General features: G+C 39.5%; 1 protein-coding gene across 1 annotated transcript; it reads left to right on the forward strand.

Moving 5' to 3' along the window:
* The first annotated feature begins 1,603 nt into the window (after positions 1-1,603).
* Positions 1,604-26,104, forward strand: cacna1fa (calcium channel, voltage-dependent, L type, alpha 1F subunit a). The gene is made up of 47 exons (XM_079467116.1): positions 1,604-1,648; positions 1,743-1,847; positions 4,546-4,685; positions 4,772-4,914; positions 5,021-5,173; positions 5,327-5,523; positions 5,894-5,997; positions 6,698-6,840; positions 6,955-7,020; positions 7,109-7,179; positions 7,270-7,292; positions 9,146-9,306; positions 9,383-9,608; positions 9,798-10,005; positions 10,258-10,378; positions 12,573-12,645; positions 12,748-12,811; positions 13,198-13,255; positions 13,348-13,447; positions 13,546-13,675; positions 14,254-14,313; positions 15,406-15,512; positions 15,594-15,681; positions 15,921-16,028; positions 16,215-16,267; positions 16,355-16,501; positions 17,078-17,279; positions 17,409-17,567; positions 17,844-17,954; positions 18,087-18,170; positions 18,350-18,370; positions 18,536-18,667; positions 18,740-18,805; positions 18,889-18,980; positions 19,064-19,223; positions 19,310-19,437; positions 20,490-20,586; positions 20,672-20,774; positions 20,977-21,078; positions 21,718-21,842; positions 21,932-22,042; positions 22,273-22,562; positions 22,935-23,129; positions 23,310-23,593; positions 24,221-24,333; positions 24,456-24,767; positions 25,347-26,104. Exons 1-47 carry the CDS (start codon positions 1,619-1,621, stop codon positions 25,557-25,559), a joined length of 5,979 nt encoding a protein of 1,992 aa, XP_079323242.1. The 5' UTR covers positions 1,604-1,618; the 3' UTR covers positions 25,560-26,104.
* Positions 26,105-26,562: the final 458 nt, after the last annotated feature.

The raw sequence follows: 26,562 nt of genomic DNA on the forward strand, positions 1-26,562 counted from the left end.
GCATATCGAATGATCCTGTGTCTCCACCTGCAGGGTTTCAGCACAGTCATCCCTGTTAACCCGGCTCAAATGAGTTAATCCTGAATTCACGGCTTACTAACACCTACGGGCGGACGAGGATAGGATAGGTACACATTTGTTCTTTATGAAGTGTTAACTGTGCAAATATTCAAGAATGTTTTGCTCATGTAAACCGGACAGTGTATTGCTCTTTGCATCTGTCTTTTATTAGGTTTTGTGTTTTTTTACTCATTTTCAATGCGTAAACTCTTCCACCTGCTCAGTGCTGCGCCCGACACAGTTCTTCAGTCCGACTGCTGCTCATCAATAGATATGCGATGATTTTAAGGGATTCATGCCTCGACACAAAGAGCATTCACATATTATTTCATGTGAACTTCTGGGTATAAGCAGACGGTTGTTGAGACGACGTGGAAATGGACGTGCCAACAAAAGGTGAGTTGCCTTGTCGGCGGATTTGACACGTTTCATTTTTCATTCTTCTATTCAACTGATTAAAATGACTTGAGAAAGCAAGATTTTAGATTAACAGCCCTGAAATAAACAATAGAACCGAAAACTAAATTGAAATGTTAATGGACTGGTTGTAATGGGAATTGTACTGGTTGTGATGGGAATATGTACACTAGAAACCATTAAAGATCCCTACTGAAAAAAACACAAAACCCCTATAGAAACCATGGTTTCCATAATAATACCCTACAACCAAATCGATTTTTCCAATATAATATCACAAAATTCCTATTTGTATTGTGTTTTGGGCAATATTCCAATAGCATTTAACATCCCACCAATATAATCTATCAAATACCAGTAGAACCATTACAGTCTCCATTAAAGCCAGTACAAATCCCCTTTAAACCACTATAACATATTTAATGGTTTCCATTTTTTTTTTGTCAGAAGGGATAGTGGTTTTAATGGTTTTAATGGGATTTGTACTGGCTTTAATGGAAACTGTAATTGTTCTACTGGTATTTTCTGGATTCTTTTGGTGGGATGTTAAATCCTATTGGAATAATGCCCAAAACACACTACAAAAAAATAATCTTGTAATGGTTTTAATAGAAAAGCTAATGGTTCATAATGGTATTTAAAGGAAACCATTAGAATTTCTGTAATGTTTGTGTTGGGTTTCTGTTGTTTTATTTCAGCAGGGGGATTATAAAATGAAGTTTCAGGCCTTACCAACCCAACACATTACCGTTAAAAATCCTCAGAGACTATCATAGTTTCCATTAAAATCAATAAAATTACCATATAACCAATTATTCGTTATAATGTCTGGGATGAAACATCCAGTATTATTAGAAAATGTTATATATATTATGTATGAATTCACCGGTTTATTACCAAAATACTGTAAAAATTTAACTGTTTTACAGTTATAGACTCCTACTGAAAGCAAAACGTTAAACATTTTATTTTAGATGGAGGCTTGGGCGGGTCTGACCCTAGCAAGACAGACACACTCAACTCAACGGGTTCCGCAGGGCAAAAAAGAGCCGGCGGAGCCAAGAAACATACGCAAGCCAACAAATCTGCCCTGCGTGCTCCCAGGGCCCTATGCTGCCTCACCCTCAGTAACCCCATACGGATGGCTGCACTGGCTCTGGTGGAGTGGAAATATCCTTCATATACCCTACATGTTGTGTTAGTCTGTGTGCATTGTGTCACTCGGATTCTATGGACCGTTTGTTCCTTGACCTTAGACCTTCAAGCCCTTTGATATTTTCATTTTGCTGGCCATCTTTGCAAATTGTGTCGCCCTTGGTGTGTCCAAACCATTTCCTGAAGATGATTCAAATGCCACCAACCACAATCTGGTGAGTTTACTGGTCCAACATCTTTCTTAACTCATTTCCTCACACAAAAATGGATCAAGCAACATACTGTAATATACTGTAGTTGTGTTTCATAGTTTTCCACCCATACACATCCAGCTGTACATTTAGGCGTATTGTGTGCTACATTCAGCAGTCAATCTACTCTAAGCATCAACAAATGCATTCAACAACAGTCCCTATGGACTTTATTTATATTAGCAAATTGCAAATTGCTTTTCAAATGCAGATTAAACGATTAATCGTGATTATTCTATTCCAAAATAAACGCTTGTGTTTATATAATATGTGTTTACGTATATAAATACACACACACACACGTGTTTAACAATTATTTACATAAATATATACACATTGATATTAAGACATAATATACCGAAAGTTTATATTACACATATTTCTTATGTATATACATATACATTTACATGCCATACACATATATTAGATGAACACAAAGATTTATTTTGAAATCGCGATGAATTGATTCGACAGCACTGGCACCAGCGGAGAGTAAGCAGATATTTTATTACTTTTCAGCATTTTTTAATTCAGCTGTCAACTAAGAGAACGTCAAACTCTTCTTACTTCAAAACTTATTTTAGTGCGTTTTTTATTCTAAAGATATATTAAAGCTTAAATAATTTCCACAGATAGCAATGTTGAAAGTTTAGTGCAAATGTTTGGACTTGGAACGGGACAGTAAACATCCACTGAGCTTTGCCAAAACATTATTCTCACAGATTTAAAAGGTATGCAAAACATAGCAAATTTAGTTTTGTAAATTTAACATATGACAATATCATTCAATATTTTTTGTCTATTCAGATTATGAAATCCAGATATATCTTGCATGAATAAACTAATTTTTCCCTTCACCGTCTGTGACTGTAGATGATAACCGCAACATTAATATAACTAAAGGTTTGTGGTGGAGACCCCTTTGTAATAGGGTGTTTATGTGCGCAGTATTGTTTGAGTCATGAGGTGTATAAAGTCTTATAAATGATTTTTATTTCCTGTATGTGAAGTATTTATTTCAGAGCTTTTAGCATTCAGTTCATTGCTGTAATCGCATTAGGCTTGAGGTTTGACTGACAGCTCTGTATGCCAAACAGGTTTAGAGTTTGACCATCTGTTCTATCACTCTCGCAACACGTGATCTACGCTCAATATATATTTTACCCAGACATACATATAAATGCTTGGTTTTAGATCTTCCCCTCCATGCCGTCGGTTCTCTATTGTATTTCTTTTCTCTTTCTGACCCAAAATGATATGTCTTATTACACTTATAGATACATAAATAGTGTATACAGTATATTGTTGAAACATACATGTCTATATACTTTGCATTCTAAATTATCCTTTTACAGAAGTATCTCTGTACTTTTCTGAACATTAGTTTGTATCCTTGCGCGGGTAACCCAGAACACCTGCAGCCTATAGCATCTTACTGAGTGTGTCATGAGGGCAGAAGGCTAATGAGATTAGCAATGTGTGTTAAAGAGAAAAGCAGGTTAAAGAGAAAGCGCACGTGCATTTGTCTAGACCAAATAGTTTCTCTTGAATTAAGCATTAATTTACATGTCATGAATTTACACTTTTCTTTTAAGCTTTCAAATATGTAATAAATTTGACAAATTCTTGTGGACTGTTGGATCCTGAGATGGGGTCTCTGTAGAACAAAAAGAGGCGTTTCCTAATTATTGGGTGTTTTTAACTAGGACAGGCTTTTTTCAATCTCTTAAAGAGACAGTTCACCCAAAAATAATTTACTTTCCCGTAAGTTGTTCCAGACCTATATGAATTTCGTGGAAAGATATTTGGAAGAATGTTTGTTACTAAACCGTTCTGGGGCACTATTGATTACCATAGTATGGAAAAAAATATGAAGGTATTCAACAGTGCCCAGAACTGTTTGGTCACAAACATTCTTCCAAATATCTTCTTTTGTGTTCAACAGAAAGAAAGAAATGCAGTTTAGGAACAACCTGAGGGTGAGTAAATGATGACAGAAGCTTCATTTTTGGGTGAACTGTCTATTTAAATTGATTTTTAATCCAATTACCAATATTTTTCCTATTGAGTGGTTGAAAAACACCTAGAAAATTAAAGGAATTGGCTTGTGCCATTTTTTGATTGGATAGTTGAAAAACATCGATCCCAGTTTGGAAACCCAAATAACTGAGAACCGCCCCTTCTGTGGTTTCCAGCGATCTGCACTTTCGAATGCTTTATTGACAGGAAGGGTCTTTGTGCTTAGAGGTGGATCCCAACCTTTCTTACTTCAAGGATCCCTGTCATTTACACACCCTTATGACCTTCCAAACCTGTATAGGTTATATCTTTCTTCTGTGCAATACAAAAGAAGATATTTTGAGAAATGTGTCAGTGGTTTTGTGTCCACACAATGAAAGTCAATGGGACCCAATGTTGTTTGGTTATCAGTGTTCTTCAAAATATCCTCTTTTGTAGAGAAAGTGATACACGTTTGGATGACACAAGGAGGAATAAATATTGAAAGAAATATATATTTTGCATGTACTTTCTATAAGTCATTGTGTTAACCAATAGCAGTGTTACACCATCAGCATTTTAAATAATTATACATGTTTACCAACTTACCCTGGTTTGTTCTTTCTCCTTTTTGTCCTATCCCTCAATTTCTTTTACACTTCAGGAACAAGTGGAGTATGTGTTTCTGGTGATTTTCACCATAGAAACGTTCACAAAGATTCTAGCCTACGGCCTGGTCATGCACCCCAGCGCTTACATCCGCAGCGGGTGGAACTTGCTTGATTTTATCATTGTCATTGTCGGGTAGGTGATCTGATTCTTCCATCGAATGTGCGTAATATATTTGCTTCAAAACAAAATCAAGAAAGACTTGTCTCTGCCCGTTACAGTCTATTCAGTGTGATAGCCGAAATGGGAGATCACAAACCAGGAGAGGCCCATCACGGTGCAGGTAAACCAGGTGGTCTGGATGTCAAAGCCCTGAGAGCTTTCAGAGTACTACGGCCCCTACGCCTGGTGTCCGGTGTGCCAAGTAAGTGTGTACTACAAAATGGACGTTTGTTGCATTGACCGCAAGTCCAATTCCAATGTATACTTGGTAAATATAGAGATTGTGATTGCGTCTGTAATGTGTGCAGGTCTGCAGATTGTGTTGAACTCTATCATGAAGGCTATGGTTCCTCTGCTCCACATCGGACTGCTGGTCATGTTTGTCATTATCATTTATGCCATCATTGGATTGGAGCTCTTTATCGGGAAGATGCACAAGAGCTGCTATTATGTTGGGACAGGTTAAAATGACACACCCACACTCAACATAGTTTTGTTTCGGTCACTAGAACAACAGCTTTTTATTACTAGATTTAGTAATAATTCACCTTAATTGTCATAAAAGTATTGTTTTTGTGATGGTTACTGATCTGTGGTTGCTTTCTTGTGTGAAGAACTAATGGTGGATGATGACCCAACACCTTGTGCTTTTGCGGGTAATGGGCGATTCTGTGTTGGGAATAACACAGCGTGCCGGGGAGGATGGGAGGGGCCTAATGGGGGCATCACCAACTTTGACAACATCTTCTTCGCCATGCTCACTGTGTTCCAGTGCATTACTATGGAGGGCTGGACAGATGTGCTCTACTGGGTACAGAACTATTTTCTCTCTTGGTGATCAGTGTGAATGCAACTTATTAAAAAAAATGTAATTTCCTACTTCTCTTCCTTAGAATTCAACAGGTTTTACGATTACTGTATGTAAATGACCTCTGTTTTGAAGCCGTTTACATACAACACTGTTCTTGTGAGCCAATTTCTGTAACCATGAATGTGTTTAAACATCAAAATGATTTATGATGGTTCCATTTTTGCTTCTTGATATTGCATGTATCATTTACACGGGACTGAATGTTAGAATGTGTCTTAAAGAGCATTTCACGGTTATTTTAATATCCAATTTAAATGCTGAACCTGCTTAACCACATCCCTTCTTTTTTACTCTTTCTGCTATCTATCAGATGAATGATGCCATTGGTTTTGAGCTGCCTTGGGTTTATTTTGTGTCTTTGGTCATTTTTGGGTCCTTCTTTGTCCTCAATCTTGTGTTGGGCGTCTTAAGCGGGTGAGTGACTTAAATGATCCATCCCATAACCCTTATTACACTAGTGTATAACTCATGCGTTGATGAAGCGAACAGCTCACCGTATATTGTTATCGATATTATTACATGAGTAAATACCAAATGAGAATGAGAAGGATGATTCATTGAGAAGAAAGCAGTTTTTGCCATTGAGTATTTCAATAGTAGTATTTCAGAGAGGCCTTGCATTATATTTAAAGATTCAGCCTGTTAAGAAAGTATTATTTTTGTGTCTAAACCAGACACGACCAGTGTGGACAAAACTGAAAATTATAATGGGTTCTGTTGTCTTTTGTCTTGTGGTGTTGCATCACGTCAAACCGTATCCAGTATAGACACGGATGCTATAAAATTGGCCTTTAAAGTCCTAAATAGGGTTTACTATTTTGGTCCTCTGGTTCTTAAACTAGGAATAGAATTTGATTAATATAGAATTAATCATAAATTCTGTGAATGAAAAATGATGAAAAATAAGCACACCATACCAAAAGAACTGATGTTCCAGAACTGGACAGTTTAATATGTTTTTGGTTTAATCAAATTCGATGTGTTTTGAGTTTATTTCCAAACCCTATGAAATGCGCCTAAACCAAAGTCTTCAGGATTACTTGAAAGTTACAGACAAAAAATAGCATCGCTATACAGCTGACATTGTAATGTGTGTATCTCGATCAAATGACAGAGAGTTCTCTAAAGAAAGAGAAAAGGCTGTGTGCCGTGGTGAGCTTCAGGAAGCCCAGGAGAAACAGCAGATGGAGGAGGACATGATCGGCTACATGGACTGGCTCATTGAAGGAGAAAACATGGACGAGGATGGAAATAAACGTGATTCACATTAATATGCGCACACCCACAAGGATTACTTGTAACTAGTTTCTGTTGACAGAACGGAGAACATTTGTTCAGACGGTTTACTTTTGTCTCTTGGGTAAATGGCAGGTGCTGTGGTGGCCAAGAAAAAGATGATGAAGAAATATGGCTGGTATAAGCACAGTGAAGATGGAGGTGTTGGACAGTTAGATTTTCATTTGGATTCACTGCATTGTATATTGAAGTGTATCGGAATAACACTCTTTTGTGTTGTTTCTTACAGAATCAGATTCAGACTCGGAGTTTGAAGCGTTTTTGGATGATGACAATGGCTGCTGTGCGTCTATAATGCAAGTGGAACATTTTGTTGTTCTTTTATATAGAAGTATTATCAATATTATTGAACTTTGACTAAATCAGAACTCTCTTATTCCTCTCAGGGCACGGCTGATGGCTATAAGCTTCTGGTAAGTGTTTATTTGTTTTTTTCCCCTGTTATTCATTTATTTACAGGAGTGTTTTTAAAACATTAGAGACCTTTTAACCTTAAACTCTGCCACCCCACACACCAATATGGGTCCAATAGTGCATCATCATATCTAAGCTTAATTATACAAGAATAAGTATAAATAAATCTGCATTGTTTCTCGTTTTGATCTTTAATTTTAAATATCTACAATACTCCAACAATTTGAAGAAGGTGGAATATCACATTGTAAAACTTCCACATGTTGGCCAAAATTATTGGCATCCATGTATTCAAAACTTTCTGAAGCCTTTATTCGCACGAAAAACAGCTCTGAGTCTTTTCTTCTATGTCTGACGTGGTTTGATAATACATTGAGAGTCATCCGAATCCATTCCTTCATACAGAATCTCTTATGATCCTTTAAACGTTGGTGCTCTCTTATCTTCGGTTCATCACTCATTTTCTATAGTGTTCAGGTCAGGGAACTGGGATGGCTTTGACCGGATCTTGATTTTGCGTTCAGTGACTAAGTTTTTGTTGATTTGGATGTTTATTTTGAACCAAAGTGCTAATGGAAGATCTAACCATGACCCATTATAATATTTCTAGCAGAGCAAGTCAAGTTTAGATTTATCTGTTGGTATTTGACATGATGCCATGTCTCTGATCAAGATGTCCAGGACCTCTGGTATCTAAGTAGGTCTACAACGATAAAGATCTGGCTGTATATTTAACTGTGGACATTGGGCATTTTTTATCAGAAAAGCACTTTTTTATTTCATATGGCCATAGACCCCAGTCCTGGTTGAAGTTCAGTAAGGCAGATTCATATTGTGGAGTTTGTTTTGCATGAAAGCAGAGGATGTGTTTCTTAAACAGTGTCCCAAACAACTTGTGGTGATGAAGGTGGAATTTTCCTTCAATTTTTTTTTCTGACACTAAAATTAATTTCAACTCATTTCTGCAATTCTCCATCTGTGACCTTTGAAAAGTCTTTGGTAACTTAAAATATTGTCTTTGCTGTGCATTAAGACAATATAGACACACATTGTTTTCAGGCAGATTTTACATCTCCAGTCCATTAAAACTTGATCATTGCTATGATGTTGGAAATGGGAATTCTTTATTGATTCAACCATTTCCTTTTAAATACACTTTCTATTTTGTGTAGCTCGCTCAAAAATCTTTTGCTGCACATCAGAACTATATTCTTTGATTTTACCCATTGTGATGAAAGATTAAAGGGGTTTGGGGCTTTGTGTTATTTAATATTATTCTACTGTGAAACAAGAAGGCATGACTGGACAACATGTTTCTAGTCACCTTGGTGTTAATGTTAATATTAATGGAAATATACTTAGAAGATATTTTACTCACACAATATAAAACAAATTCTATGTTTGCCAATAATTTTGTGCCAAAAAGGTTTTGATGAACTTAAGTTTGATGCATGCACACATTTTGTTTTTTGCTAATAGATGCAAAAAGGTCTAGGCCACACACATCTGGTTACAAATGATAATATACTTTGTGAAGGGGGGGTTCCACCCCCTCAAACTTCTGCATTGATCCATATATAGTCAAAAACAACAAGTTTGATGCATGAAAACAAGCAACACTGTGTGTCTCTTGAAGCAGTTACTCATAATGGCATAGCGCTTCTATAGGCTTTGTTTTTAATGTCTAACAAAGTTTGTAAATGACCCACAGGCTAACACAACATAGTCTTTATGAAGAACGTCTACATATAACACGAAACTATTTTATTTGCAAAGAGTGAAAAATCTATTTTTTGTCCCATCATGTTGGAATCATGAATTTGAGATCCTGATTCCTTTCTTCTTCTCTTAGCGAGCAGCTGTATCACTTGAATCTGGTCATCAGGAAGAACTGCCGCGTTGCCGTCAAATCCAGCAATTTCTATTGGCTGGTCCTGCTACTCGTGTTCCTCAACACTGCCGCCAGCGCTTCTGAACACTACGACCAGCCTCAGTGGCTCACTGACATCCAAGGTGAGTGTTAGCCAACACTTCCCTTAAGTGACACAAATTGATCCCGCCTTAAACATGTTCTCTTTAATACCTCAAGAACGAGCAAATAAGATCTTACTGGCTCTCTTCACGCTGGAGATGATGATGAAGATCTACAGCTTCGGCTTTCAGATCTACTTCATGGCGCTCTTCAACCGTTTCGACTGCTTTGTGGTGTGCGGTGGGATTCTAGAGACGGTATTGGTGGAGATGGAAGTTATCCCGCCCATCGGGATCTCAGTGCTGCGCTGCGTTCGGCTGATCCGGATTTTCAAAGTCACACGGTGATTCTGACACCCAGGGGCCAGTTTACTAAACAGCTGTAAAACTTTTGTGCTCATTATTTTAATGCAAAAACCCTCCCTCTAATGTAAAATTTCATTGGTACTGGCATCTACTTGAAGGGATTATTTATTCATTATTATTTTACTAAATAAATTTACTTGCTGGATTTGTTGACTTGTCTCTGTTAGACACTGGGCTGCTCTCTCAGACCTTGTGAGCTCTTTGCTGAACTCTATGAAGGCCATCTGTTCCCTATTGCTTCTGCTCTTTCTCTTCCTCATCATCTTCGCTCTGCTGGGCATGCAGCTGTTCGGCGGAAAGTTTAATTTTGACGAGACCCAAATGAAAAGAAGCACCTTTGACACTTTTCCATCTGCTCTACTGACCTGTTTCCAGGTAACCAATAAGGCGCTTTCACTTTCAGATAGCTTATTGTAACAAACCTTCGACTTTATTTAAATTTTTGACGTGATATTTTTTGAATAACAACAGACACAATTAAATGGTAGAGATGCAGTCTCCTTAAGCAGCCTAAACTAAATAATATTGCTTGGTAATATGCATGGAAGAAATTTGATTGTCAGTTAATTCACAGTTACATAATATGATGACGATTATAGATACGATTCTCTGTGTTATATACTGTAGATTCTAACAGGAGAGGACTGGAACTCTGTCATGTATGATGGCATTATGGCATATGGTGGACCTGTGTTTCCCAATATGATCGTCTGTATTTACTTTGTCATTCTTTTCGTCTGTGGTAACTGTATCCTTTTTATTATTAAGTATGTTTAGCATTTTTGTATTTTATTGTTATTTTAGCAGGATAGTCCCATTGAGATGTAAATTTCTTCTTCCAGTGAGTCCTCGAGTCCCCGTAATCTAAAACTGAAAGGAATTGTATAATTCGTTTTCTTGCTGCACAAGGAAGACATTTCTTGATTCCATATAGAAAACCCAATTTAGCTCTAAGCCTTTTCAGAAGATTTTCAATGTGTACATGAAAGTCCAGCTTTTCATCCAGCCATACACCCAAGTATTTATAAATGTATTTTCTTTCTATATACTCTCCTTGTAATGTTCAAATAGGGTAGTCTGATATGATACTACTACGAGAAAGGGCAGGCGCGGGAGGGAGTTTAGCTTCCTGACTGCCCTGTGGATGAAACTCTCCTTTAGTCTGCTGGTCCTGGCCTGGAGACTCTCCTCCCTAATGGAACCAGCCGGAAGAAGCTGTGTGTCGGGTGGGTGGGATCACCTGCTATCCAGAGGGCTTTGCGGAGATGGGTTCCATAAATGTCCTGGAGGGGCAATGATCTTCTCGGCTGCATCTTGCGGCAGGAAGCTGCCACACCACACAGTGATGCAGCCAGTCATAAGGCTCTCTATGGTGCCTCTGTAGAAGGTACACATGATGGGGGCTGGGGCTTTGGCTCTTCTCAGTTTGCGGAGGCAGTAGAGACGCTGCTGTGCTTTCTTGGCCAGTGCTGCGGTGTTGTTATTCCAGGAGAGATCTTCAGTGATGTGCACCCCAAGGAACTTTGTGAAGAGGGTGAGCAGCACCGTCGCACCATTGACGGTCAGAGGAGCATGCTGACTGTGTACTCTCCTGAAGTCAACAACAATCTCCTTCATCTTCTCCACATTCAGAGAGAGATTTTTGTCACTGCACCTCGCTCCTGTAGTTTTGTCTCATCTTTGTTGCTAATGAGACCCACCACAGTCGCGTCGTCCGCATACTTGATGAAGAGGTTGGAGTCGTGTGTCGGTGTGCAGTCGTGGGACAGCAGGGTGTAGAAGAGGGTGCTAAGCACACATCCTTGAGGGGCCCCCTTGTTCAGTGTAATGGTACTGGATGTGATACTGCCGACCCGTACAGTGATGTGGTCTGAGGTGCCAAGATGGGGAGGGGTAGGGCCTTGTAAGATTAAAGTCCAGAGTGTTGTTTCCCCGTGTTGGAAAGTCTATGTGTTGGTGTATTTTTGGGAACACACTCTTTCGGTCTGCGTGGTTTAAATCTCCAGCCGACACAAGAAAAGCATCTGGGTGGGCTGTCTGCTGCTCACTGATGTGCTGGACCAGTTCATTCTGTACCTCACTCCTGTTGTTGTTGTTGGAGCTAGGAAAGATGTATACATCAACGCGAAGTATGGCTGTATATTCCCTGGGTAGCTAGAATGGCCGGCATAATCAAAAACCCTGCCAGGTGTGAGCAGCGTTTGCAGACCACAACAGCGTCACGGCACCACGCATCGTTGTTGTGAACACAAAGTCCGCCGCTGTGGTTCTTACCTGCCTCGAGGTAAGATTGGTTTAATAGGAACACAGCAGTAATGAACACAACAGGGAAGTTAAAACACGTGCCAAAAATCAGGTAGTTCCAAAAACAGGTAAATCCACAAAAAACTGTTCTTCAAAATGGTATAATAATCTCACAGGTCTCCAAAATTCCAAAAACAGGTCAATTCCAAATCAGGTAGATTATCCAAAACACAGTTATACTGATGTGCAGGGTAATCAACAATGGCGGAAGTGCAAGGGATGCTGGGAAATGTTGTCCGTGATCAAAAGTCTGGTGAAAGTGAACGGGGAACACGATGAGGGATCTGATGCAGGAGCTGTGGACCGGCGGCAGGGCAGAGTTTGTTATACCTTAATTGGACTTCCATTTAGTTTTTAAATAATCAGGCAGACATTTTGATACCAGAGAATGATTTGGTTAACTTCTAAAAATAAAACGGATTATTCTAATTTTCATTTATCTTATTTAAATAATAATCACGTTTAGACATTTTCATACCAACAAACAGAACCACAAACATTTCGTACAGAATAACCACAGTGTAATCTCTGTGCTTTCATATCCGTTGACATTAACAAACCATATAATTTGTAAATGAATTTCAAGTTATTCTCTTGTATTTTGAATCTCGTGTTTGACATTTGACTCTGACATCCAGACATCTTGCTGAATGTCTTCTTGGCTATCGCTGTGGATAACTTAGCCGGAGATGGTGGAAAAAAGAATAAAGTGTAGGTCTCACACCCCCACATATAAATGCAATAAACAGAAGAAAATTGTGTGCATCTGTGTTTTGATGGCCTAAAAATCAATCCAGATGTTCTGTTTTAAAGAGAGAAAAAAGACGAGGAGGAGGAATGGGAAGATGATGACGAACGAGAGGAAGATGAGGCTGGAGTAAGAACACTACATCATTTTGTTATGTGGTGTAAAAAGGTTGCATTAGTAATAAAAGCAAAAACACTTAAGTGTCAGGTAACGAAAAGCAAGTTGCAATGTAACAGGATAATACTATTTATCCCACCTTTTCAGTGACATCAGAACGTCTTTTTTTGTAGATACATTTTTGTCCAAATTAGTACATTTATACATTTAAAAAATCATTTTAATGTTCTGTTGTTAGAACATTTATGAAGCAAGGAAATATGTTATGGTGTTTGTTAATGCCACGAGTTGGTAGGCTCAATGTATTAGCTGTTGGTTGTAACGTATTTACACTCTTGATGAGTTTCTGCTGTTTCGTTTAGAGCTTCTTCTCATATTTCTCTTGTTTCTCCGTTCAGAATGAAGGGGATGATTGGGAAGAGAATGAAGAATTGAGAGCAATTGAAGGGCTTGAGGGTAAGTTCTGTTCGGCCCGTCACTTTATATTACATTAATGGCTCATGTCCATGAGTTATTTCATTACTTTTCATTACTTATCTTCTGTAAAGGTATAGGCACACCCATGAAAGTTGAAAGTTTTCAACCCAAGGAGAAAATTGTTCCTATTCCTGACGGAAGTTCCTTTTTCATCCTTGGAAAGAAGAACTGGTACCTCATGTTTAATATTTTTAAAACGCGACCTTGTCATGGACGCTGGATGTTATTAATGCTCATTTTTCTCTTTGACCTTCCCAATGTTAACTCAGTCTCAGAGTCGCCTGCCATAACCTCATTCATCATCACTACTTCACCAACATCATACTCGTCTTCATCATATTTAGTAGTTTTTCATTGGCTGCTGAAGACCCAATCAAAACTCACTCAGTCAGGAACGTTGTAAGTGATTGAAACTCTAGAGAAGAGGACCATAGGTCTGTGTGTAGATCCATTGTAACACAAGAACATGCCTTAGAATGAGGTGCCTCCTGAACTCCCCACCCTGCTAGAAAACATTGCTCAAAAGCGGTGAGGTAAGTTCACAGACCTCATTCTGACCCTGTTCCCTATAGAATCCTAGACCTAGAGAATATAGATAGGTGGGTGATTCGCACAAAAAAATAACCCGACAATCCAAATCTATAACACAGAAATTATATTTTGCAAAAGGAATTTCATAATCTTAGGATAATTAAGATGAAGCATCTACTTTATTCTCATTATTGTAATACACTGTGTAGGTACATTATATCACTGGGTTGCTCAAAATTCTTATTTTTTCATGACATTTATTTTTGTTAAAAAGGATTTTTCACATTACAGCAGGCTACTGAGAATCGGGATAAATGTCACAATGCAAAAATCATCGAGGCCTCATTTTCTTTGGGCATTTTTTTCATTTCGAGGTATTCATGTAAAATGAGCCGAGTCAATATTCCTGAGACATTGACTCTTTATTCCTGTCCGTCCTATGACAGATGCTGGGTTATGCTGATTATGTCTTTACCACGGTCTTCACTATTGAGATCATGTTGAAGGTAAACCATTGATTGATTCTCATCACACTGAATTTTAAAGCACGTATGTGACTCTTTTATCTGTGGAACACAAATGATGGATGTATATGGGTGACTGTGTTGTCTGGTTGCAAACATTCTTCAAAATATCTTCTTTTGTGTTATGCAGAAGAAATAGTCATACAGGTTTGAAATAATGTAAGGGTGAGTAAATCATGAAAGCATGTCAACTTTTGGGTGAACTATCCTGTAGTGTGGTAGCGGGACGAGAGCCGGTGCGTGATAATGAGCATCAGCTGTACACGCACCGGTCTCGTATCACACTGGAGATTGGGAGCATAAGAGGACGAGCGACCGGACCGTCAGTGAGAGAGGACCAGGCCTGGACTATATGTTGTTTTTTTATTGTTTGTTTATTTAATTAAAAGTATTTTAATGTTCGCCGGTTCCCGCCTCCTTCCTTCCTTTTCCTCGGTGGCAGGCAGCAGGCTTCGGCCCACGGTAAACATCCCAAACTCCTCCGCTCCCTCCTCTACGGCCGGCACCCCATCTAGGCCCAGGAGTACGGCAGCGAGGTCTTCGTGCCCTGGCGGCCGGCGATGGCTCCAAGACAAAGGCCTGCCGGACAGTAACCACCCCACCTCAACCCCGTAGCACGCCGCAAGGTCTTTGTCGCAGCCGATTCCTCTTGCTCCAGCACCACCGCCTCGGGCAGCCGCTGGCGGATGTCCCTTGTCCTCGCCTTGACCACAGCTCTTCGACAGCATGTCCCTCCATCCTCCCGGGTTTCAGCTGTAATGAAGATCCATAAAAGGGAAGGAAGGACGCGGGAATCGGCAAACATTTACCAAACTTTAATTAAATAAACAAACATGGATGCAAAAGACAAAACATAAACACAAACTTCACATATGTCCGGGCCCGGTCCTCTCTCATCAACAGTCCTGCCGCTCATCCACTTAAGCTCCCGATCTCCTCCGTGAGATATGCGGGACAGGTAGGCGCACAGCTGATTCCAACTATCAGTCACGCCACCGGCCCCGCCTCACGGCTCTTGTCCCGCCTTGCTCACCACATATTGCATGAAATTGCATAACTATGACTGTGTTTCAGATGACAGTGTATGGAGCGTTTCTTCATCAAGGTTCCTTCTGCAGGAACGCCTTTAACCTTCTGGACCTTCTGGTTGTCAGCGTCTCTCTTATTTCCTTCTTCCTGCAGTGAGTATCCTTTCATCACACCAGTTGATTTATCAATCCATCATTTGTTTATTTATCATTTGCTCTCATTTTATTACTTAGTTCGAGTGCCATTTCGGTGGTGAAGATTCTGAGAGTGCTGAGGGTACTCAGGCCTCTTCGCGCTATCAACAGGGCAAAAGGTCTTAAGGTACATCCCTGACTATCCCACAATGCATTTCTCTGTCTGTACCCTGACTTCACAAGCCCTTCCCCAATTGTTTTCTTAATATGACAAATTCTGTCATTACTGAAAAATTGTTATACAGCATTTGCATTTTTGGTTAAACCATTCTCGTCAAGCAGGGATCCTTATGTAGTATAATATTTATCCATTATCCGTAGTTTGTTGAATATTCAGACATGAATATTGTTCATATGTGTGTTCAGAGCGTGATTCAGTGTGTGTTTGTGGCCATCCGCACCATCGGCAACATCCTCATCGTCACCACTCTCCTGCAGTTCATGTTCGCCTGCATCGGTGTGCAGCTGTTCAAGGTACTTTGAGTCAATATTCGCTATTTGCTTTTCTAATACATCAGTGAACATTATTCCAAAATAAGATTCATTCCAACTAGCTTTACAGTAAGTCCCATGGCTTACATTAGCCTCAAAAATCTGTATAAGACAAAGATTGTAGATTTTAAATGGCATGCCATTTGAGCCACATCATTGTTCCTACAGGGCCGGTTCTACAGATGCACCGATGAGGCAAAACACACACCCGATGAGTGCAAGTATGCTGTTTTACTGCCATCTCATGTTTTCAGAAGGATACCCTCTTAATGTGCTGTGTTCTGAGACCTGTATGTGTGTGATTTCAGGGGCACATTTGTGGTGTTTAAGGATGGTGATATGAACCATCCAATGGTCAGAGAGAGAGTTTGGGAGAACAGTGACTTTAATTTTGACAACGTGCTGATGGGAATGCTTGCTCTGTTCACCGTCTCTACGTTTGAAGGCTGGCCACTGTAAGTGGGAAATCTATCCGTAGTTCATTAATACAGTTTAATATATGGTGAGATATAATAATGCCTTTAAAAGGGTAAGGGAGTTGACGGTAACAGGGTTGACAGTTTAACACTTTATTTGGCGTTATTGAGCTAAAGGTAGTGGAACCACAAGGTGCTTTATAGAAAAAGAATGTACTTTTTAGCAATTTATGAATATTTTGCAAATGGATGATCATATTTGTTTAAGACAGGAAATTACGAAAGGGTTGACGTAAAATAAAGCGATATGAAAGAGACTTGAAATGAGGATGATGTTGGGAAAATACTTTGATAACAGAGTTGACAACCTACGGACAAATTTTTTGTATATTTACAAAAATAGAAGTAAAAATAGATCAAGAATGAACACAAAGTATAAATACTTAGTATACATCAAAATATGTACTTGCCAACACATAAACACATAGCAAGAAGTAGACATCATTTCAATTTTTTCTATTTAATTTGATGTTTTTACATTATGTCAATAACACAAATTTAACCTTCATTGACCCGGCCGGTGTAAACTTCATTTCGAGTTTTATTTTTTCACAGACTTTTGTACAAATCCATTGACGCTAACGCCATAAACAGAGGGCCCATCTACAACTACCGTGTAGAGATTTCCATCTTCTTTATAATCTACATCATCATCATCGCCTTCTTCATGATGAACATCTTTGTGGGTTTTGTCATCATCACTTTTCGTGAACAAGGAGAAGCCGAGTTTAAAAACTGTGAACTGAACAAAAACCAGGTGAGTCCGAACTGTAAATAGGTTACTTTTGCTAGATTTGTGATCATCAGTCCCTGGCATATAACACTATATTTCCATTGTTTTAGCGAAACCCACGGTCAGTTTCATGGTATCTCTCTCTTCTCACAGAGGCAGTGTGTGTATTACGCATTAAAAGCTCAACCGATAAAGATTTACATACCCAAAAACCCTTCTCAGCTCAAATTCTGGAGGATCATCAATTCCTCTCAGTTTGAGTACATCATGTTTGTGCTCATTCTGCTAAACACGCTCACACTGGCTGTGCAGGTAGGCATTCACACACATATACTCGAAATTTTGAAATCATTTACTCAACTACCTTTCATATTTTACCTTTATGCCACACAACATTAGTTATTAGTTATTATTTATTGTGAACGAAGAATCAGAAACTGCACACAAACGTTTCATGCATATCATTAACGTGTCAGGCCTGAATATGCAAAAGTGGCAACCAGATATTTTCTGATTGTAAATGATACGTTGTATGTGTAAACTAACCCCTTTCGTTCGCTAATGTGTCATATTTTCCTGACCTCACAGCACTATGAGCAGTCAAAGCTCTTTAACTTTGTGATGGACATCCTGAACATGATCTTCACCACGCTCTTCACCATCGAGATGATCATCAAACTTCTCGCTCTGAGACCTTACGTGAGACCTGCCACACACTTTCGCTTCACCTTGTGTTCAAATTATAGTTCTGATATTGACATATCCAGCGATATCAAGGTCTTTCAATCTCTCTTTCTCTTTCTCGCATGCTCTTGGCTTTGGGTCACACAGCACTACTTTATAGATGCCTGGAACTCTTTTGATGCATTGATAGTGGTGGGAAGTTTGGTGGACATCATGATCGCGGAGTTCAGTGTATGTAACCACTTTTTCTAGATTCTCGTGTTTACATGAAACCATGTTTCACGTATCCAAATCCTGAAATTAGGATCGTACCTTTTGTTAGCTAATACACATCTACCGTTATCTTCGATCCATCTATTACGTCTGCCTGTATTTTCTCATTCTCTATGTGCACATTGTGTCACTCGCAGGGTGGAGGAGGACATGGTGAGGTGAGCATATGAGGACTAGGTAGAACAGTTAACAAATCGCTGTTTCAGTGCCTGCTTTGTGTATTTTTCGTTTGATCTTTAAATATCAGTTTGAAAAAACTGAAAAAATATGGTGATTGGTTCTATATACATATATTGACTGGTTATCTCTTCCACACATTAAAGGGGAAGGAAGGAGAGGGCGCCAAGGTGTCCATCACTTTCTTCCGTCTTTTCCGAGTGATGCGACTGGTGAAGCTGCTCAGTAAAGGTGAGGGCATTCGAACCCTCCTTTGGACATTCATCAAATCTCTACAGGTAAGAAATACCATCACCAAACCTTCAAAAAATGAACTTTGATTCAACTTTGAACCTCCGGTCTGCCCTCAGGCTTTGCCATACGTCGGTCTGCTCATTGCTATGATCTTCTTCATTTATGGTGTCATTGGGATGCAGGTGAGTTTGTCCTGTGTTCTTAAATAAAGTTAAATAGTTGCTCAAACTTCCGGCACACTGAAAGCTCTTTGTTTTGTTTCCAGACATTTGGGAAGATAGCCATAGATGACAACACTGAGCTCAATCGGAACAACAACTTCCAAACTTTTTTCATGGCTGTGCTGCTGCTCTTCAGGTCAGTGCACATCAGCATTTGCCATTCGGATGATTTTGACCAAATTATTACTGGTGAACATTATTTTTAACATTTGTTTCAAGATGTGCGACAGGGGAGCAATGGCAGGAGATCATGCTGGCGGCGCTGCCAGGTCGTCGGTGCGACCCCGAGTCTGACTTTGAGCCGGGAGAAGAGTACAGCTGTGGCAGTAACCTGGCATACCTCTATTTCATCAGTTTCTTCGCGCTCTGTGCTTTCTTGGTCAGCAACACAGCATTCAAAGGACAACATTGATACTAACTGATACTTGGCAGCAAATCTTTCATATCTTTTTGTGTGTGTCACAGATCATTAACTTGTTCATTGCAGTCATCATGGATAACTTTGAGTATCTGACCAGAGACTGGACTGTGCTGGGCACACATCACCTGGATGAGTTTAAAAGGGTCTGGTCAGATTATGACCCAGAGGCCACGTAAGCAAACATTAACACCAGCAAAGTCCGTTTACGGAAGTCGTGCCACTCGGCGGTCATGTTTGCAACGCCTCTTGGCAGTAAATAGAAAGTCCACTGTCCCATCTACTTGAATGGGGGAAGGCAAATATTTTTGAAATCACTGGCAAAATCACAAGTAAACAGCATATGTTCTATAAATAATTAAATCTGACATGAACTGTACCATAACTTGGGTTTGCTAATCTTAAAATGCGCTAAAAATCATCTTTACAAGATCTCTTCATCTACTTTTTATGCGCATAGGCTGGCATGCGTCTCACGAAACCCCTGTCCCAGGGAATCATCAGTCAATACTGATTGACGATTGGCTCGTTTCACTGGAAGGCGGGGCTTCCTTCGCTAGAGCGGCCATATTGAGCGTTGCATTCCTCCCCATTCATTCTAATGGGAGTGGCGCATCTTGTTAATATTAATATCTTTGACACCCGTATGATGTTAATATTCTTTATCTACGTAGTGTGCAGTGGTTCTTAAACTGGGGGCACCAAGATGGGTCCAGGGGGTCACAGATTTTGTGAAATCTAGAAATGTATCATACATTTTGTTCAATCAAACATCAGAAAAATAGTGTAATACCAAAAGAATTGATGTTCCACATTGTATAATTGAATATGTCTCTGGTTTGATTGAAATTCTACGTATAATATCATATGTACATATTTGGGGGAGCCACATAGCAATGCGACCCAAACAAGGGGGGTGTAATGAAGTTCAATAAAAGGAAGGAGACAGGAACAGGGGAACATAAAATAGACTTTTAATTAATGAACTCAAACGTAAATAAACACACACACACAAACCATAACATAAAGTCCAGGCCCGGTCCTCTCTAACTGATGGTCCGGTCGCTCGTTCTCTTATGCTCCCAATCACTTCTTTGATACAGCACCGGCCTCGAATCCCGGCTCTCGTCCCGCCTACCTCACTACAGGGGGCCTAATAACAAAAATGTTTGAGAACCACTGGTATTATTGTATTCAGCTGTATTTATATGACAAATTCCATTCCAGGGGAAGGATTAAACATCTAGATGTTGTCACCATGTTACGCAGAATTCAGCCCCCACTTGGCTTTGGAAAACTCTGTCCGCATCGGGTAGCCTGTAGGGTAAGTATGACTATTATTTCTGCTTATATGAATACATTTGTATTAACTCTAAAATCTTTTCTGTCTCTCCCTCTGTCATCTGCAGAGGCTGGTCTCTATGAATGTTCCTCTTTATCCCGACGGCACCGTGACTTTTAACGCCACCTTGTTTGCTCTCGTCAGAACTTCACTCAAGATTAAAACTGATGGTCAATCCACAAGCATACATACATTCATAATCACACTTATACATGTCTATTCAGCCACATGTCATATTTTGGAATGTAATGTTAAACTTCATTTGCACAAGTATAATAGAGATTGTAGACTGTGTAGAGCGCATGCGTCCGACGAAACCGCCTATAGAAGATCTTAAATATAGAAAGTTATCTGAACTTTTGTTAACCACAGGACCCATCGACAAGCAGAATGAGGAACTCAGAGCCATTATTAAGAAGATCTGGAAACGCACTAAACCCAAACTAATAGATGAAGTTGTACCTCCCCCTTCAGGTACAGAAAATACTGCACGAAAAAATATTCCAGTTAAAGGGACAGTTCAACCAAAAATAACAATTCTGTCTTAACATTTTTTTTTCATCTTTGTTCTGCTAAAAACAAGGGAAGATATTGGGAACAACGTCAGTAACCAAACAGATCTCATCCCCCATTGACTCCCATAGTATTTATTTTTGGTACTGTGGCATTAAATGGGGCATGAGACTTGTTTGTTACTGACATTCTTCCAAATATCTTCCCTTGTGTTTAGCAGAACAAAGAAATGTGTCTGTCTGACAAAGTGATGTCTCACAATTAACAGAGCTTTTTTTGTGTACTTTATGATTTTTTCTATATTCATATTTCTGTATTGTAATATTTTCTATATTTATAAATGATAAAACGTGTTAAATGGGGTTGATTTATAGTTGAAAACAAAATGAAGTTTCATGAAGAAAACACAAGCAGTATTTGCTAAACTTCCAATGATGATCAAATCTTAAAATGTAGATATCTTATGTTGCGGTGTCTTGGATGACGTAGGTGTTGTCAGCCAGTGAAATACGGACTTATTAATAGTCATCAGACATTTTTAAGTTTAATATTTGAAAGTTTCTTCTTTTATGGATCTGTTTGGGTCCCTCTGTGTTTCAGGCAATGAGGTGACTGCTGGGAAATTCTACGCCAGTTTCCTGATTCAAGATTACTTTAAAAAGTTTCGTAAGCGAAAGGAGAAAGAGAGAAAGAAGAAAGGCAAAGACAAGTCAGCTTCTCTTCAGGTAAAGACGTGTGAAACTGTGGTGAATGAATAAGCACTGACCTGTGAGCAGTAACGCATATGAATCACAGCTTCTCTGGTTTGCTCCAGGCTGGGTTACGAACACTACAGGATTTGGCCCCGGAGATGCGTCTGGCCATGGCAATGGAGGAAGAGGAGGGCCTGGAGGGGGAGATGATGGAGGAGGAAGACTTCTTCAGGGTTAGAACACCCAACTATTCTATGCACTATTGTTGATATTTATACAGCAATACTGCATGAATAGGGAAAGAAATGTATTGTAGTTAATCACATTTCTGCGAGTTAAATAAAAGTTGAATCTACATAGATCGCTTCTGAATACCATGGGATTGTTTTGAGGCACAAAACCTTTCTGTTGTATAAGGATATTATTAGTAGTACTTTAGCTATGTTTCTCTCAACCATCACAGAGTGACAGCGTCTTCAGCGATGCTCCTCCCACACCCACCATGTCCACGCCCAGAGGCACCCCTCTGCCCCCCCATCTGGACGAGACCACAGCGAGCATCGAGATTCATCCTGAAACAGCCGGCGGGGACTTTACTCTGGAGGAGGCCCTGGTGGACTCCCGTCCCGTCTCAGCAATGTCACACAATGAAGTGATAGTTGAACAGCCTCAGAGGTTATCTCCCCTGCCCAAAAGGTGGGCTTCCAGTCACAACAAACTCAACACATTATGGATACTGAATACCAAACCAAGGCAAGAAATACACAAAGATACGATGCCAAATGAGGCTGATGTCATTAGACGCTTGAACCGGCTTGATTTGCTTGAAATCGGGTCAGAAAGCACTGGAAGCCATACTGGAGTCATATTGATCAAGAAGATATAATTGTACACAATTGTATCATTGTTTACATCAACAATTATACAATTGAGTTTTATGGCAAATTAAAAATGATGTCAACATTTCTATTGCTGAATGTGTTTATAGTTACAATTATAGGGCGCTGCTATGCTTGCCAGGCTTAAATTCACGCTGTTATGCACACTAGTGTGTTTCGTTCCAGCGCTTTGTTGAATATGTCAAACAGACACTCGTCTCAATTTGTTCTCTGCACATTTTTTTAGGAACGAGACAGCTACTACCTATATTCCTCCTCCATCCCCGGATGGAGGGATGCAAAATGGAGTGGGAGGAGTTACAGGAGGAGGCGGACAGACGGGAGGAGGGGATGGTGGGGAGACGGCACATACTGCACTGCAAAGCATCAAGCAGGACATGAGTGCTACATCACATGAAGGGTGCAGTGATGGACAGATGAGGTTTGACTTTTGTTTAGACACAATCATTGATGTCATACTGTATGAAATTCTGTTACATGAATAAAAGATGGAAATCCTTTACATTTTAAACTTAAACTCCGTCTCGACTCCCTGGACTCAAATCCTCCCATTTCCAATCTCGGATGTGTAAGAACATGTTATGTATTGATGTTTAAACAGCGAGTGGCATCCTGAGGTTCCTCCAGCACATACCCTTAATGGCAACGGTGCAAGTGTTTCCCCTGTACAGCCGTATAACATCAACCACAATAACTACCAAGATGCCGGTGGCTATAATGGAAATGGTTACTCTGGTAATGGATACAATGGGAATGGTGTTAATGGGACCGGTTACTCAAATGGTTACAGCAGCAATGGATACAGTGCCAATGGATACAACAGCAATGAATACAACGGGAATGGTTTTGCAGCACGGCGACGCATGCTTCCACCAACGCCTTTAGGTAAATCTGTTTGTATCTTACATTAAAGTTGGCACAGTACCATTATTCTTACAATAAAAAAACCAGTACAAACATCTTACGTTTTTATCACGATGCCAGGTAGTAGTATCACGGTACCAAGCAGTATCACGACGCTGTGCCATGTTCAGAATTGAAATCTACTAAATGAACCATATTTCTTTAATACACAGATCTAAATAAAACACTTTGTATTTATTACCTATAATAATTGAGGAGCAAATACTCTTGTTTATTTTAATATTTACTAAAGTAAGATACAGAAACACTAGTGCCTAGTGATTTTAGTAAAGGTTACTGTAGTACACTACATTTCCATAAGGGAACTAATTAAATTGTGTTCAATTCCTTTATAAAGGGAAATGTTAGGCTTACTTTAAAAGTGACACTAAAACGACCAATAGTCACTGAATCATTCAACCGTTTCATTTCCGTTTCAACATTGCTTATGGTTCTACGATTTAAAAAATAGAGCGGCATTGCAAGATGTTTCAAACTTAAGCATCGCAATGCTACTGTTGCGACGGTGTTACACTTAAAAAAAAGTTTTACATTTTTTTTCTCCTGTATTTACTGTCTTTGAATTGACTGTATTTTTCCCCCATTAAGGCCGAAGGCCAAACTTTAACATACAGTGCTTAAGGAGGCAAGGCAGTAATGAGGACCTTCCCATCCCAGGCACCTACCACCAAAACTTGCCACCCTGCAGAGGACGCACACAGGTGGCTCATGTTCCTTTAGCTCAATTGATAAAATAAGAGTATAAATCACTAAATACAAGTTTGCAAATAATGCGATAAGAAACACAGTCTAAACTCTGCAACGCACTCACCTGCTCTCACAGACACACAGCAGTTATGACTCACGGCGAAGCAGCATTTCATCTGGAGTGTCTTCAGCCTCCTGGGCCAACAACCAGCCTAGGCGGGGTCGTCTCCTGTATACCCCCCTTATTCTGGTGGACGAGGTGGGGGGCACTCAGACTGTGTGGGGCGACACCAATGGAAGCGCCACCCTGCCAGCTTCGTCCCGCTCCGGGTGGGTTTCGAGTGGATCAGCAAGCGTGACCCAGCAGAATCGGGCGCACACTACACTCAGAGTTCCTCAACAACACAGTGTGGGCTACACTGGAAGTGCAGACAGCCTTGTGGAGTCGGTAAATACAATTTTATTTGCGCATACTTAACTCAAAAAATGTAATTCTGACATCATTTCCTCACCTTCGAGTTGTTCCAAATCTGTATAAATGTCTTTGTTCTGATGAACACTGAGAAAGATATTCGGAAGAATGCTTGTAACCAATGCGATCTTGCCCCCATTGACCCCTCATATTAGGAAAAATGACTTTTGTAATATTTTTGTTGTGTAGAACACAAAAGACATTTTGAAGAATGTAGGACAGCAACAGTTCTGAGGAACTTTTGACTACCATTGTATTTTTTCCAGCTATGTGAGTCAATGGGGGGCAAAATCTGTTTGGTTACAAGCATTCTTCCAAATATCTTTCTCTACGTTCATCAGAACAAAGACATTTATACAGATTCGGAACAACTCGAGGGTGAGGAAATGATGACTGAATTGTCATTTTTGGGTGAATTGATGCCTTTAAGTGGAACAGTATGTGGTATTTTTTGTTCAATACTTAAAGCTTACTATACTTAAATATATAATACATGTTTCATTGTCTAAAAAAATGAACTTGATGTGTCTTTAGCAATGTTATTTGTTTTCTTAGATCCTTATATCGGAAGGTTTGGGCCTCTATGCCAAAGACTCCAAATTTGTTGACTTTGCTAAACGTGAAATCGCGGATGCCTGTCACATGACCATTGATGAAATGGAAAGCGCTGCAGCTGACCTGCTGACTCGAGGAAAGACAGGGCAGCCAATCAGATGCTTCGAGGAGGATCTGTCGGATGAAATGAACTGTGTTATTTCATACTCATGACTTTATATTTTTCTTAATTGGGCAAGTTTTGAAAAATCTAACAAAATTGTCATTGTCTTTGTATTGCTATGCACGACAACTTCAATTCATACCATATTCATATTTCATTCATCATTATATATTCACATCTGTTCGAAGTAATAATATCACGCTTTATTTCAATTTATTTTGTTTATTTCCCACAAGGCAAATTAAGGGTTCATGGAGGGCTAAATTCCTGCATTGTATTCAGTAGCTATGTAGCGTATAAGCGTGGAGATTGTAAAACTCAGACATAAAAAGCAACAAATACTAGTTGAGTCAAAGCTATGGGAGTTGGCTGGTGTGTTTTGTGATGGAGGCCTACGTCTCAGTTTAGCTTAAGTTGCTTTGTTTTAGCCTTGCAATTGTTAGATTTTTGTAAATGCATGTACTTTCTCTTGGACATTGATCACGAGTGTTTTTATTGTTCTGACGCATGTCTTTGGTGTCTATGCAACTCTATGCAATATAGAGTGAAAAGCAACTAACACTGGGTAAGATGTAATAAAATATATATTTTTATGTCCGGCTTACGTTTCATCACTTGTCTTTTAATAGGCCAGGCGATATTTTCTATCACTATATTGTAAAAAGCAGAGATCCCAGTTTTGGAGAGGTCAGGCCCTTCGACTGTCAGATAATCTCAGACCTCAGATATCAATGAATAGATTTATCATAGATTTATGGGCTGCTTTCTAGAGCTTCAACGTGTTGTGGTATGTACCGTATAGGGACATGGTAACTAGATTTTTTTTATGAAACATCTTTGTGATCAGGTGAAGACGACACCATGCTATCTCAGATTTGAGAAAACAATGCAAGACGTTTCATTAATACGTGAAATTGAACATCACTTACAGGTGAAACACCAACACCAAATGTATTGAAATTCCTGTGATTTCTACCACCACATTAGTTTTTCCAAAAGGGTGGGATGTTTTTAACAAGAGGGACGAAAAGCTGTTGCATTCTCGCTCATCTG

Source organism: Barbatula barbatula (assembly GCF_947034865.1).
Source record: "Barbatula barbatula genome assembly, chromosome: 11".
NCBI lineage: Eukaryota > Metazoa > Chordata > Actinopteri > Cypriniformes > Nemacheilidae > Barbatula > Barbatula barbatula.